Below are 14,155 nucleotides of genomic sequence, written 5' to 3' on the forward strand. Positions count from 1 at the left end.
CTGATATGTAAATCCTATTCAAATTGCAAGTCAATTGGATGAAAATTGAGGATTTTAGAGATTCGAAATTGTTGTTGACCTTTGGCCTATGATGACCTTTTGGCCTATGTTGATCTCAAAAATAGTTGGTGGTTAAATTCAGTTTGCCGACATGTAAATCCTATTCAAATTCCAAGTCAATTGGATGAAAATTGAGGATTTTAGAGATTTGAAATTGTTGCTGACCTTTGGCCTATGTTGACCTTTTGGCCTATGTTGATCTCAAAAATAGTTGGTGGTTGAATTCAGTTTGCCGACATGTAAATCCTATTCAACAGTCAATTGGATGAAAATTGAGGATTTTAGAGATTTGAAATTGTTGTTGACGTTTGGCCTATGTTGACCTTTTGACCTCAAAAATGTATGGGCTTTTGTCGGACCAGGAACTCTACCCTTTGGTGAAGTTTCGTGAAGATCGGTTTAAAATTGTGATCTGTAGGCAAGTATTAAAGTGAGCGGAGAAACAAACACACAAACAAACACCAACACTCACAAACACACAAACCGGAGCGATTAACATACATTTGTTTTTTGCAAGTAACAAACGGACAAAAGAACAAAATGTTATTTTTAAACAAATCGAAGATTTTTCAACAACAACCCAAATACTACTCTGGATATTAGTGCAGCAGATAAACACAAAAATTGTGCATTTTATGAGAAAAGCATGACATTTTAAACATAGTTAGTGCATGCCATAAGGTTTATTTTCAGATGTGGAGGGAAGTCAGATTTGACCTCTGAGGACCGTGAGAGGTCAAATCCAAAATGGCCGCCAGTCCACCGAGTCTAATGTTCAAACGCGCTTAATTTTGGAACCAAATAGTGTAGAAAAACATTATAGGTGTCATTTCCAACTAAATTGGGGATGCCCAGAGGTGAATGATGCTTTCAATGAACTCCTCGACATGCCAAGTGAGGTCAGTGAAGGCTCAATGTTACTGCTCGAGCGAATTGTGGTGCTGATGTACGATAGAACCAGTGAGAGCACGGAAGTGAATGATGCCAGGAAACAGCTCTTCACACAGAAGTGTAGAACTCTAGAGAACATTCCTCCAACCCAGGCAGCACTCAAGCAGCACATCAAGCACACTTGCTACCAGGCCAACTGTTGGAACCAGGCATTGGTCATGGATCCAGAGATGCCAGACCCACCTGCCTGGGGCTGGATAAAGGAAACAACTGGGTGGCAGCCTCTTTGGACCACTCTCCCTGAAGCATCCAAATCGTGTCAAACTCGATCCACTGTGGCTGCAAGAAAGGGTGCACGGGACGCTGCAAGTGTGCCAAAGCTGCACTCAAGTGCACTGCACTGTGCTTCTGTTCTGGAGACTGTTAGATGTAGATCATTACCAATTTTCATCGATGCACTTGATTTAATGTAAGCTTTGGTGGACATACTTGGTTAACTACAGTTATTTTTTCAGAGGTTATTGCATCATTCCTTGCAGTGTAAACACTTTTTTTTCATCATTTCTGGTCTTTGGGTGTTCTGTACCTATCCCTGTACCTGAAAAAAATTAAGTTTTAAAAGTTCAAATGAACTTTTTCCAATAGCAGTTCCAACTGCAGTATCATAAAAATAGATATTTAACGTAATTTGACCTTGACCGTGACCTAAATGCATGTCCCTGAGTTCTGGCGATCTCAAAAGTATCACCAAATGAATGGGCATCCCCAATTTAGCTGGAAATGACACCGATAAGCGCGTTTGAACATTAGACCCGGTGGACTGGCGGCCATTTTGGATTTGACCTCTCACGGTCCTCAGAGGTCAAATCTGACTTCCCTCCACATCTGAAAATAAACCTTATGGTATATACTAACTATGTTAGAAATTTCATGCTTTTCTCAAAAAATGCACAATTTGTTAAAATATGAGAGCTTATCCGCTGTACTATGAGAGCTTATCCGCTATATGAGAGCTCATCCGCTATATAAGAGCTTATCCGCTGTACTATGAGAGCTTATCCGCTATATGAGAGCTTATCCGCTGTACTATGAGAGCTTATCCGCTGTACTATGAGAGCTTATCCGCTATATGAGAGCTTATCCGCTATATGAGAGCTTATCCGCTGTACTATGAGAGCTTATCCGCTGTACTATGAGAGCTTATCCGCTATATGAGAGCTTATCCGCTATATGAGAGCTTATCCGCTATATGAGAGCTTATCCGCTGTACTATGAGAGCTTATCCGCTGTACTATGAGAGCTTATCCGCTATATGAGAGCTTATCCGCTATATGAGAGCTTATCCGCTATATGAGAGCTTATCCGCTATATGAGAGCTTATCCGCTGTACTATGAGAGCTTATCCGCTGTACTATGAGAGCTTATCCGCTGTACTATGAGAGCTTATCCGCTGTACTATGAGAGCTTATCCGCTATATGAGAGCTTATCCGCTATATGAGAGCTTATCCGCTATATGAGAGCTTATCCGCTATATGAGAGCTTATCCGCTGTACTATGAGAGCTTATCCGCTGTACTATGAGAGCTTATCCGCTATATGAGAGCTTATCCGCTATATGAGAGCTTATCCGCTATATGAGAGCTTATCCGCTATATGAGAGCTTATCCGCTGTACTATGAGAGCTTATCCGCTGTACTATGAGAGCTTATCCGCTGTACTATGAGAGCTTATCCGCTGTACTATGAGAGCTTATCCGCTATATGAGAGCTTATCCGCTATATGAGAGCTTATCCGCTATATGAGAGCTTATCCACTATATGAGAGCTTATCCGCTATATGAGAGCTTATCCGCTGTACTATGAGAGCTTATCCGCTGTACTATGAGAGCTTATCCGCTGTACTATGAGAGCTTATCCGCTGTACTATGAGAGCTTATCCGCTATATGAGAGCTTATCCGCTGTATGAGAGCTTATCTGCTGCACTCTGTGCCGACTTGGTCGCCAATCGAACGGCGAGGAGTCCTCGGCTCGCTGTTTCAAACAGTGTTTGCAATTCCGGGAATAAGCACCTGTATTGTGTGATCCCATAAATAACATCATTATTATATATTATATTATTGCATGTTGTTTGGGATCTCAGTTTTAACAAAACTAGAAAACGGAATAATTTGTCGTTCCGCGAACGGAACTGTTTCTTGATCTGTTTTTTTTTCTTTAATTATATAAGTGACGTCACGCATAACGTCACATCCGCAGTCTCCGCCTCCTCGTGTTCGCAAAGAGAATGGTGTGCGCGATGCGACCAAACCGGCTGCTCGAATTTACAGAGAAGCATCAACTATCAACCTTCGTCTCCATAATCCTGGAGTCGGGGATTCGGCCGGTGTTCCTGTAATCCAAGTGTTTGTCGTCCTTCCCGTGCCCCGCGTACTTTATTTTGTTTCGTGCACCTCGTACTTTATTATTTAATGGCTCCGCCGGCGAAGAGGACCCGTTTGGACACCAGGACTCCTGCACGAGGTTCCTCGGTCCAGCGGAATGATACAGGTTAGTTCATGCAGTTCCTCGGTAACAGGACATTGCCGACGCACACACACACACCTTTGATGCCTTTCTGCAGCTGAATGACAGTAGATCCAGTGTGTGTGTGTGTGTGTGTGTGTGTGTGTGTGTGTGTGTGTGTGTGTGTGTGTGTGTGTGTGTGTGTGTGTGTGTGTGTGTTTTTTAAAAATTTAAATTGTATACAGAGTCGAGGCTCGTGAAAGAGCTAACATTTATCAAACAAAGTATATAAAAAGGGGAGCGGTCGACAAGATGGGAGAGAAGGGGAGGAAGCACACAAACACAACATTTGAGAGCAGGGACATCGGGAGATGTGTGGGAGGGAGAGGGCCTGGGGGGAGGCAGGATAGGTATAAAACGCAAGGACACCAAGGACTTCCAGGAAAGAAGTCGGCACCTCAAAAAAGTGGATCTGGGGTGAAATTAGCGGGGGTAGAAAAGATCAAGGTTTTGGATGGGGGAAGATAAGAGATGGTGGTGAACAGCTGTTTTAAAGATCTGGAGGGAGGAGTGGGATTGAATAGATTGAGGGAGTTTGTTCCAGAGGCGGGAGAAAAGAGGAATGAAGGAGTGAAGGTGAGCAGAGAGTCTTGATTTTGGCAGTTTAACCATAAGAGGGTTGCAGGCAGATCTTGTGCGACCTGCAGGAATATTTGGGGGACAGAGCCCAGAGAGAGCTGGGGGGGCAAGGCCGGAGAGGAGTCGGTAGAAGACGGAAAGACCACCAACCTGCCTGCGGTGAGTGAGTGAGAGGCCCTCGGAGTTAGCTTCATCGCGGGAGATTCCAATGATTCTGAAACCTTTGGTTTCAACAGCGTGAAGACGAGCTAGGTGTGAGGCAGGAGCACCAGCCCATAGGGGAGAACAGTATTCCATTGAGCTACGGATGAAAGCCTTGTATGTGGTGAGGAGCTCAGGTGTGCCGAGGAAGGACATCGCACGATGGAGGATGCCCAGTCGGCGACTGGCTTTGGAGGACAGCTTGGAAATGTGGTTTTCCCAAGAAAGATCATTGCAGATAGTGAGACCCAAAACCTTGAGTGACAGAACTTCTATTATATAGTGACAGTGAAATATATCACGCACAATATTGTGTGTACAACATGTCATGCATAATTTTTGTGTATACAGTACATTATATACATGTGTGTATAACGAATAATAATAATAACGTGTGTATACAACATAAAATTAATATATGTGTGTATACATGTGTGGATGTGGATTAATATATGTGTGTATACATGTGTGGATGTGCATTAATATATGTGTGTATACATGTGTGGATGTGCATTAATATATGTGTGTATACATGTGTGGATGTGCATTAATATATGTGTGTATACATGTGTGGATGTGGATTAATATATGTGTGTATACATGTGTGGATGTGCATTAATATATGTGTGTATACATGTGTGGATGTGCATTAATATATGTGTGTATGCATGTGTGGATGTGCATTAATATATGTGTGTATGCATGTGTGGATGTGGATTAATATATGTGTGGATGTGCATTAATATATGTGTGTATGCATGTGTGGATGTGCATTAATATATGTGTGTATACATGTGTGGATGTGCATTAATATATGTGTGTATACATGTGTGGATGTGCATTAATATATGTGTGTATACATGTGTGGATGTGCATTAATATATGTGTGTATACATGTGTGGATGTGCATTAATATATGTGTGTATACATGTGTGGATGTGGATTAATATATGTGTGGATGTGCATTAATATATGTGTGTATACATGTGTGGATGTGGATTAATATATGTGTGTATGCATGTGTGGATGTGGATTAATATATGTGTGTATGCATGTGTGGATGTGCATTAATATATGTGTGTATACATGTGTGGATGTGCATTAATATATGTGTGTATACATGTGTGGATGTGGATTAATATATGTGTGTATACATGTGTGGATGTGCATTAATATATGTGTGTATACATGTGTGGATGTGCATTAATATATGTGTGTATACATGTGTGGATGTGGATTAATATATGTGTGTATACATGTGTGGATGTGCATTAATATATGTGTGTATACATGTGTGGATGTGGATTAATATATGTGTGTATACATGTGTGGATGTGCATTAATATATGTGTGTATACATGTGTGGATGTGCATTAATATATGTGTGTATACATGTGTGGATGTGCATTAATATATGTGTGTATACATGTGTGGATGTGGATTAATATATGTGTGAATACATGTGTGGATGTGGATTAATATATGTGTGGATGTGCATTAATATATGTGTGTATACATGTGTGGATGTGGATTAATATATGTGTGTATGCATGTGTGGATGTGGATTAATATATGTGTGTATGCATGTGTGGATGTGCATTAATATATGTGTGTATACATGTGTGGATGTGCATTAATATATGTGTGTATACATGTGTGGATGTGCATTAATATATGTGTGTATACATGTGTGGATGTGCATTAATATATGTGTGTATGCATGTGTGGATGTGCATTAATATATGTGTGTATACATGTGTGGATGTGCATTAATATATGTGTGTATACATGTGTGGATGTGGATTAATATATGTGTGTATACATGTGTGGATGTGGATTAATATATGTGTGTATACATGTGTGGATGTGGATTAATATATGTGTGTATACGTGTGGATGTGGATTAATATATGTGTATACATGTGTGGATGTGGATTAATATATGTGTGTATACATGTGTGGATGTGGATTAATATATGTGTGTATACATGTGTGGATGTGGATTAATATATGTGTGTATACATGTGTGGATGTGGATTAATATATGTGTGTATACATGTGTGGATGTGGATTAATATATGTGTGTATACATGTGTGGATGTGGATTCATAAATGTGTATATACATGTGTGGATGTGGATTCATATATGTGTGTATACATGTGGATGTGGATTCATATATATGTGTATATACATGTGTGGATGTGGATTCATATATGTGTGGATCCCGGCTTGGGATCCCAGGATCCTGGGTTCGAATCCCAGTCGATCGCTGAATTAACGCCAGGGGGGTTGACTCAGCCTGTCATCCTTCCGAGGTCGGCAAATTGAGTACCAGCTTGCTGGGATGAATGATCCCGGTGTGTACCCCGAATTAGAATAGGTGCACCGTATCCCTGCGCATCATGAGAGCGTGACCAAGGGTTGGCGTCAGGAAGGGCATCCGGCCATAAAAACATTGCCTCAAACAGGGAACCATGATTGTCATGGGGCCTGCAAGGCTAACCCCCGCTCTAGCGGAGAAAATGGCCTTAAAACGATCATTCATTCATTCATTGTGTATACAATACAATATGTGTATAATATTGTTACTGATCGCGGTTTAGATGGTATGATGGGCCGAGCGGATGGTCCAACCGCGACCGAACAGTTATTCCCCGATTAGAACCCGATTCCACCCAAACGTTGGCCGGATCGCACCGCAGCTATTCAATAGGGAAAAGACAAAGGCGACACGGAAGTGAAGAAGAAGAAGAAGAAGAAGAAGACAAAAAGGTTGGAAATACTACTAAATTTATTCCTACTATTTACATGCTCAAAGTAACCAAGGAGAAGGAAAGATAATAAAATAATATACAGAAGAATCAGAGACACAGTGCAATTATTAACTTATACAAGCTTAATTAACCCAGGACAGAACAAACAGAACAAACTCACGTACACAAGAAGGATGGAATGGAATGAATGTTGGAAGGAGGAATGGGAAGGTTCAGCTGGGGCAGATGGTTCGGGCTTGATCCCGCACGGGACGTCGGCTGGACCTCGACGGCCACCGATGCCACCGCTATCTGGTCCCCGCGGGGTAACGGGTTGAAGCTGCCTGGTGGAGTCAACGCTGCTTGTGGAGCCAAAGCTGCTTCTCTGGCTCAGCTCAGGGCGCGTCTGCCGTCTCTGGCGCAACTGCTGGTAATGGCCCTTGAACCTTCTCTCTCTTGGCCCTGGTGTCTCCTCACCACCGACAACTCAACGCAACCAACGCAACCACTGACCACTCAACGCCACCACTTCTCACCACCGACTTCTTACCGCAACCAACGCAACCACTGACTGACCCTCCACTCACGACCAACTCACGACCCCCTCTCTTGCTTCTTGCGTGCGCGCCTTTTATAGCGCCTCCAGCGATCAAGCCGCCGGCCTTCAGGACACGCCCATCGGTGTGCTCACCTCGGCCCTGGTTGGTCACGCGACCCTCTCGCTCCGCCCTTGATGACGACGGGCGGGCACGCCTTTCTTCCCCGACTCGAGCACACGTTCAATGGTGGTTTTGGAGGGGAGGTAATTGGCAATCGAGGGTTGGCAATCACGAGAGGGGATGTGAAAGGAAAGGAGATTTTGGGGATGGGAATGAAAGGGGATCTATTCTCTTTCACTGGTGCAATGGAGTACTTCAATTAATGGGAGACACAGCCTTACCCTAAAACACAGAATAAGATATAACTATCAAACAGGGGTATTCTATTATTTGGCTGACGTGTATGCTTGTGGACTAATTATGGGATGCCCTTTCACCTTTACACAGCTCCGGAGGTAGGGGGGCGCAGAATAAACAATAATAATAATAATACAGCACACAATCAAAAAAATACAGTCCTCATCTCCGCAACAATATGTATATGTGTATACTGTATAAAAAAAAACAAAAAAACAAATATTTACATAAGAATACATAAAAAAAACAAAAAAAACACTATACAGTATACACATATACACATATGTGTATACTGTATTATAATTGTGTTCATACAGTTTGTATGTGTGTGCGTGTATAAACCATAATTGTGTGTGTGTGTGTGTGTGTGTGTGTGTGTGTGTGTGTGTGTGTGTGTGTGTGTGTGTGTGTGTGTGTGTGTGTGTGTGTGTGTACGCACGCACACGCAAGTTCCTGTTGGCTTTTATCTCCACATGTGGGTGGGTGTCAGGAGATGGAATGGAGACCTATCAGGTCTCAAACTGCACACACACACACACACACACACACACACACACACACACACACACACACACACACACACACACACACACACACACACACACACACACACACACACACACACACACATCAGTATTGTCTGTTTGTCTGTGAGCAGGATATCATAAAAAGTTATGGCCGGATTCGGCCAAAATATGGTGGACAAGTACAAGGTGATTAGATTTTGGTGAAGATCTGGATCCAAGTTATTTTTATTTTTAAGTGTTTGAGAGATGGTGATGGGGCCATTGCGAGATGGATTTTGAGGGGGAGGGGATTTGGGGGGTGGGGGTTTGAGGGGTGGGTAGGGTGGGGTTTGGAGAGAGGTGGAGGGGTGGGGGTTGTGGTGGGGTGAGGGTTGTGGAGGGGTGAGGGTTGTGGAGGGGTGGGGGTTGTGGAGGGGTGGGGGTTGTGGAGGGGTTTGAGGGGTGGGTAGGGTGGGGTTTGTGGAGGGTTGGGGGTTGTGGAGGGGTGGGGGTTGTGGAGGGGTGGGGATTGTGGAGGGGTGGGGGTTGTGGAGGGGTGGGGGTTGTGGAGGGGTGGGGGTTGTGGAGGGGTGGAGGGGTGAGGGGTGAGGGTTGTGGAGGGGTTGGGGTTGTGGAGGGGTGGGGATTGTGGAGGGGTGGGGATTGTGGAGGGGTGAGGGTTGTGCAGGGGTGAGGGTTGTGGAGGGGTGAGGGTTGTGGAGGGGTGGGGGTTGTGGAGGGGTGGGGGTTGTGGAGGGGTGGGGGTTGTGGAGGGGTGGGGGTTGTGGAGGGGTGGGGGTTGTGGAGGGGTGGGGATTGTGGAGGGGTGGGGGTTGTGGAGGGGTGGGGGTTGTGGAGGGTTGGGGGTTGTGGAGGGGTGGAGGGGTGAGGGTTGTGGAGGGGTGAGGGTTGTGGAGGGGTGAGGGTTGTGGAAGGGTGGGGGTTGTGGAGGGGTGGGGGTTGTGGAGGGGTGGGGGTTGTGGAGGGGTGGGGGTTGTGGAGGGGTGAGGGTTGTGGAGGGGTGAGGGTTGTGGAGGGGTGGTAGTGCGATAAATCCTTTGATACAACAGCCACTAATAACTTATCCGTTCGAAAAGTGGAGCTCTCCTGGACTCTTGTTTTTGTTTTCCAGAAGCGGCCAACTCGGACCAACTAACAACCGACGAGGAGAGGAATGACAATGATGAGACGTATGTGCAAACTGAGCGTTTAAACAAATCCAAACAAATTTTGAAGTTTTTCAATTTTGCGCACTTTTTTACTTGCTTCTCATTACTCAATGCTCAGGACAAGTATTGTGTCGGACTCTAGGAGGAGCAAGTGTCTGCTACCACAATGGTGATTTGCCTTACTGTAGTTTGCTTTACTTTGTTTTACTGTAGTAGGTGCTGTAGTTTGCTTGTTCCATTGACTCCAGGACGTGTGCTGGCAGTGTTGTCACTTCGTTCGCAATACCATCAGGGCCACCCATGCTGGCAAGATGAATGATTAAGGGAGCCCATATGTTAACCTGCTTTAGAAAACATGGTGCGTGTGCCAAAGACCACTCGCCATGACCCGTCACTGTGTGAACGGCCCTCAGTCTGAAGCAGCTCTCAAATTCGGGACCACAGAAGCAGTCAGGATGAATATCTAGATCAGGGTGCAAAAGATCATTGGGTTTGACTCTGCTCCAAATGGACACGCGACCGTGAGGAGTATGTCCATATTACGGTCACGACCTTTTGATTGATGGAAACCTTGACCACCTGGGAAGAAGAAATCGACGACATAAAGTGTGATGAAGGTTGTGTTCAAGTTTCATCGAAATTGTGTGTAGTTTTGAAGAAGAAGTTCCAAGTGTTTACATCCAGCCTGAATTATTGTGAAGGAGGGGGTGAGAGAAGAGGAGGTAGGAGAAGAGGAGGTAGGAGAAGAGGGGGGTAGGAGAAGAGGGGGGGGGGGTGTAGGAGAAGGGTGGGGGTGTAGGAGAAGAGGGGGGAGTGTAGGAGAAGAGGGGGGGTGTAGGAGAAGAGGAGGGGAGTGTAGGAGAAGAGGAGGGGAGTGTAGGAGAAGAGGGGGGGGGGTGTAGGAGAAGAGGGGGGGCGTGTAGGAGAAGAGGGGGGTGTAGGAGAAGAGGGGGGGGTGTAGGAGAAGAGGGGGGGGTGTAGGAGAAGGGGGGGAGTGTAGGAGAAGAGGGGGGGGTGTAGGAGAAGAGGGGGGGGTGTAGGAGAAGAGGGGGGGTGTAGGAGAAGAGGGGGGGGTGTAGGAGAAGAGGGGGGGGTGTAGGAGAAGGGGGGTGTAGGAGAAGGGGGGGGTGTAGGAGAAGGGGGGGTGTAGGAGAAGAGGGGGGGTGTAGGAGAAGGGGGGGTGTAGGAGAAGAGGGGGGTGTAGGAGAAGAGGGGGGGTGTAGGAGAAGGGGGGGGGTGTAGGAGAAGAGGGGGGAGTGTAGGAGAAGAGGGGGTAGGAGAGGAGAAGAGAAGAGGAGAGGAGAGGAGAGGAGAGGAGGGGAGGGGAGGGGTGCAGATCGCTTCTCCAAGCAATGTAACAAATTGATTAACACGATATTCCTCTCTGCTTGCAGAATTCAAGACACAGATTTGTTGAATCAGCCCAAGGTATGTCTGATCTTGTTTTTTTAATTTATCATTACTACAGTTGGTTTTGTGTGTTAAACTCGTGAATCCGTTTGGTTTTATTATTTTAGTACAATGTAATTACAAATAATCTCAAAGGGAACAATGGAGGAAATGCTGGATATTCCAAATTTCATACTCGTTATTAATTCAAAGCTTATTTGTTGCTCATGCGTGCAGTCATCGCAGCCTCTGGGATAACCTTTCTGTACATCTTCATGTTTATTTATTACCCTCCGCAGAGGAAGAGGGTATTGCATTTGAATCTGTCTGTCTGTCTGTCCACACAGAATAAATATGATTTTCTCTGCAACCGTTGGTCCAATTGACAGGAAATTTTCACCATATGTGCAACTCCATCTGTATAATTTTTACTGATAATTATGACGTTATAGGTCACGTGGTATGGGCGCCATCTTGGAAAAACCGAAAAAAAATTGCACCTCTATATCTCCGAAAGCGCTGCATAGAAAATATTGAGACATGGCTCATTGTAAACAACTCTCCATGTGGAATAACATGTTAATGATTGTCATAGGTCCCTCCATTAGGACGTCATAATTCGACAAGTACAAAACTTCATCCGATCAAGATGAAATTTGTTGAGCCTAATTTAGGGATAAAATGGTGGAGAAAAAAAGACGACGTCATCGGTCACGTGGTCGACCGCCATATTTCTTTTAACACAAAAGCTTTAAAAAACTTTGAAAACACGTCCTGGCGAGGGTCGACAATCTCTGATTACTTTTTCTAGTTATTATTTTTTTGTATACAAACTCTAGGCTCGTGAAAGAGCTCGTACAGTGATCGGATCAGGATGAAGCAGACAAAACTAGAATAGCACTCGGTAGAGCGCATACCTCCGCCAGGCTAAACAGTTTGTTTTGTATCCCACTGATAGGCTGGATCCGGATTTTGACTTGAACCAAAATCGAATCGCCTTGTTCTTTTCACATAATGAACTCGTCAACCAAGTTTTATCAAAATCCGGCCGCAACTTGAAATATCGTGTTGTATAGCGTTTTTGGCCCCACCACTCAGTGGTGAAGAATCACTTGAAATAAAAATAAAAATCTCGGATCCGTATTCGGATCTTCACCAAAATCGATTTGTCTTTGTCACACACCCAACCTATCCACCACGTTTCATCTGAACCCGCCAGTAACTTTTTATGCCTCCTCCCCCAAAGGTGGCCGGAGGCATTATGTTTTTGGGTTGTCAGTCCGTTCGGGCTAAACCGCGTTTTTCTCACCAACCACATGTCCGATTGAGACGAAACGTAGAGGATAGGAGTGACACCCATGCAGAATGTTTTATGATGATTGTGATGTCATACACGACCAGTCAAAAGTTTTAGAACACCTCAATTTTTCCAGTTTTTATTGAAATTTGCGCAGTTTAATGTCCAGTGAATAACCTGAAATGGTACAAAGGTAAGCAGTAAACTGCTCGAGGTTCAAAAAAAAAGTTTAGGTTAGCAAAAACCGGAAAATAATGTAAATTGCACAGTTATATTGTAAAAAAAGGCCTTATTCAGGGAACAAGTAATGGGTTAACAACTTACTGCTGTTCTGCAGCAATGTAAGTAAATTAAGCCTTGAAAGTTGATGCAAAAAATTCCTACAGGTGTCCCAACCTCTGCTGATTACTTGATTACAAACCCCTTGTCTGTATAAAAGCAGTATTGGAAAAGACTATTATTACACCAGACTATTATTATACTCTGAAGTATTATTTGGACAATATTGCACTGCAGGAAGTAGTATATTGGAAACCGGAGGAAACTCTGACAGGAAGAGGTCTGGCAGACCCAAAGCCACAACAGAATCAGAAGATAAGTTTCTGAGAGTCAACAGCTTGCGTGATAGGCGGCTCACAGGACAACAGCTTCAAGCACAGCTTAACACTGGTCGAAGTAAGTATGTCTCAGTTTCAACTGTGAAGAGAAGACTTCGAGCTGCAGGTTTGACAGGTCGAGTGGCAGTAAGAAAGCCATTGCTAAGATGGCAAAATAAGGAAAAGAGGCTTCCCTGGGCCATGAAGTGGACTACTGAAGTAGTCCGCCAGTGGACTACTGAAGACTGGAAGAAGGTCTTATGGACCGATTAATCAAAATTTGAAATCTTTAGTTCATCACGCACGGTTTTTGTACGCTGTCGAGTAGGCGAAAGGATGGTTCCTTAGTGACAACAACTGTCAAACATGGAGGAGGAAGCGTGATGGTCTGGGGCTCTTTTGCTGGATCCAGAGTCGGCGACTGCACAGAGTGACTGGCACCCTGAACCAAAAGGGCTACCACAGCATTTTGCAGCGCCATGCAATACCCTCTGGTATACGCCTCGTTGGTCAGGGGTTCATCCTACAGCAAGATAATGACCCTAAACACACCTCCAGGCTATGTCAAAACTACATTTGAGGAAAAGAACAAGACGGTGGGCTTCAAATCATGGAATGGCCAGCACAGTCTCCAGACTTAAACCCCGTCAAGCTGGTTTGGGTTGAATTGGACAGAATGGTGAAAGCAAAGCAACCTACAAGTGCAACACATTTGTGGGAACTTCTGCAACAGTGTTGGGAAGAACTTCCCGAACAATATTTGATTTCCATTGTAGAAAGAATGCCACGAGTTGGCGTCAGGAAGGGCATCCGGCCATGAATGCCACGAGTGTGTTCAGCGGTTATATCTGCAAAATGTGGCTGCTTTGCCGAGTCAAAAATGTAAATTAAATTTTGTTAAACAAAATGATTCTATGATTTCTTTTTCATCTCCAATTGTTTATTTGTTCTATGCTTAATTTCAGAGTACATTGAGACATTAAACTGCGTAAATTTCAATAAAAACTGGAAAAATTGAGGTGTTCTAAAACTTTTGACCGGTAGTGTAGGTCACGTGGTATGGCAGCCAGCTTTGATTAAACTCAAATAATTAAAAAACATTTCTCAGAAACCACTGAATGGAATTTTTTAAAAACTTGTCACATTGTCAAGTACTCCCAATGGGGAACAAAAGCATGATAATTATGTCATCAAT

General features: G+C 44.3%; 1 protein-coding gene across 2 annotated transcripts in view; it reads left to right on the forward strand.

Moving 5' to 3' along the window:
• The first annotated feature begins 3,199 nt into the window (after nucleotides 1-3,199).
• SAMHD1 (SAM and HD domain containing deoxynucleoside triphosphate triphosphohydrolase 1) overlaps nucleotides 3,200-14,155 on the forward strand; it is a 112,333-nt gene continuing 101,377 nt past the window's right edge. Inside the window, exons 1-3 of one of the 2 annotated variants that reach the window (XM_068127999.2) lie at nucleotides 3,200-3,498; nucleotides 9,642-9,699; nucleotides 11,073-11,106. In XM_068127999.2, the coding sequence (XP_067984100.2) occupies nucleotides 3,420-3,498; nucleotides 9,642-9,699; nucleotides 11,073-11,106 (171 nt within the window). In that variant the 5' untranslated portion in view covers nucleotides 3,200-3,419. The remainder of the gene's footprint in view (nucleotides 3,499-9,641; nucleotides 9,700-11,072; nucleotides 11,107-14,155) is intronic. The other variant, XM_068128000.2, reaches the window with a different exon arrangement.

The sequence above is a fragment of the Myxine glutinosa genome, chromosome 9 (assembly GCF_964187855.1).
Source record: "Myxine glutinosa chromosome 9, kmMyxGlut1.1, whole genome shotgun sequence".
Taxonomy (NCBI): Eukaryota; Metazoa; Chordata; class Myxini; order Myxiniformes; family Myxinidae; genus Myxine; species Myxine glutinosa.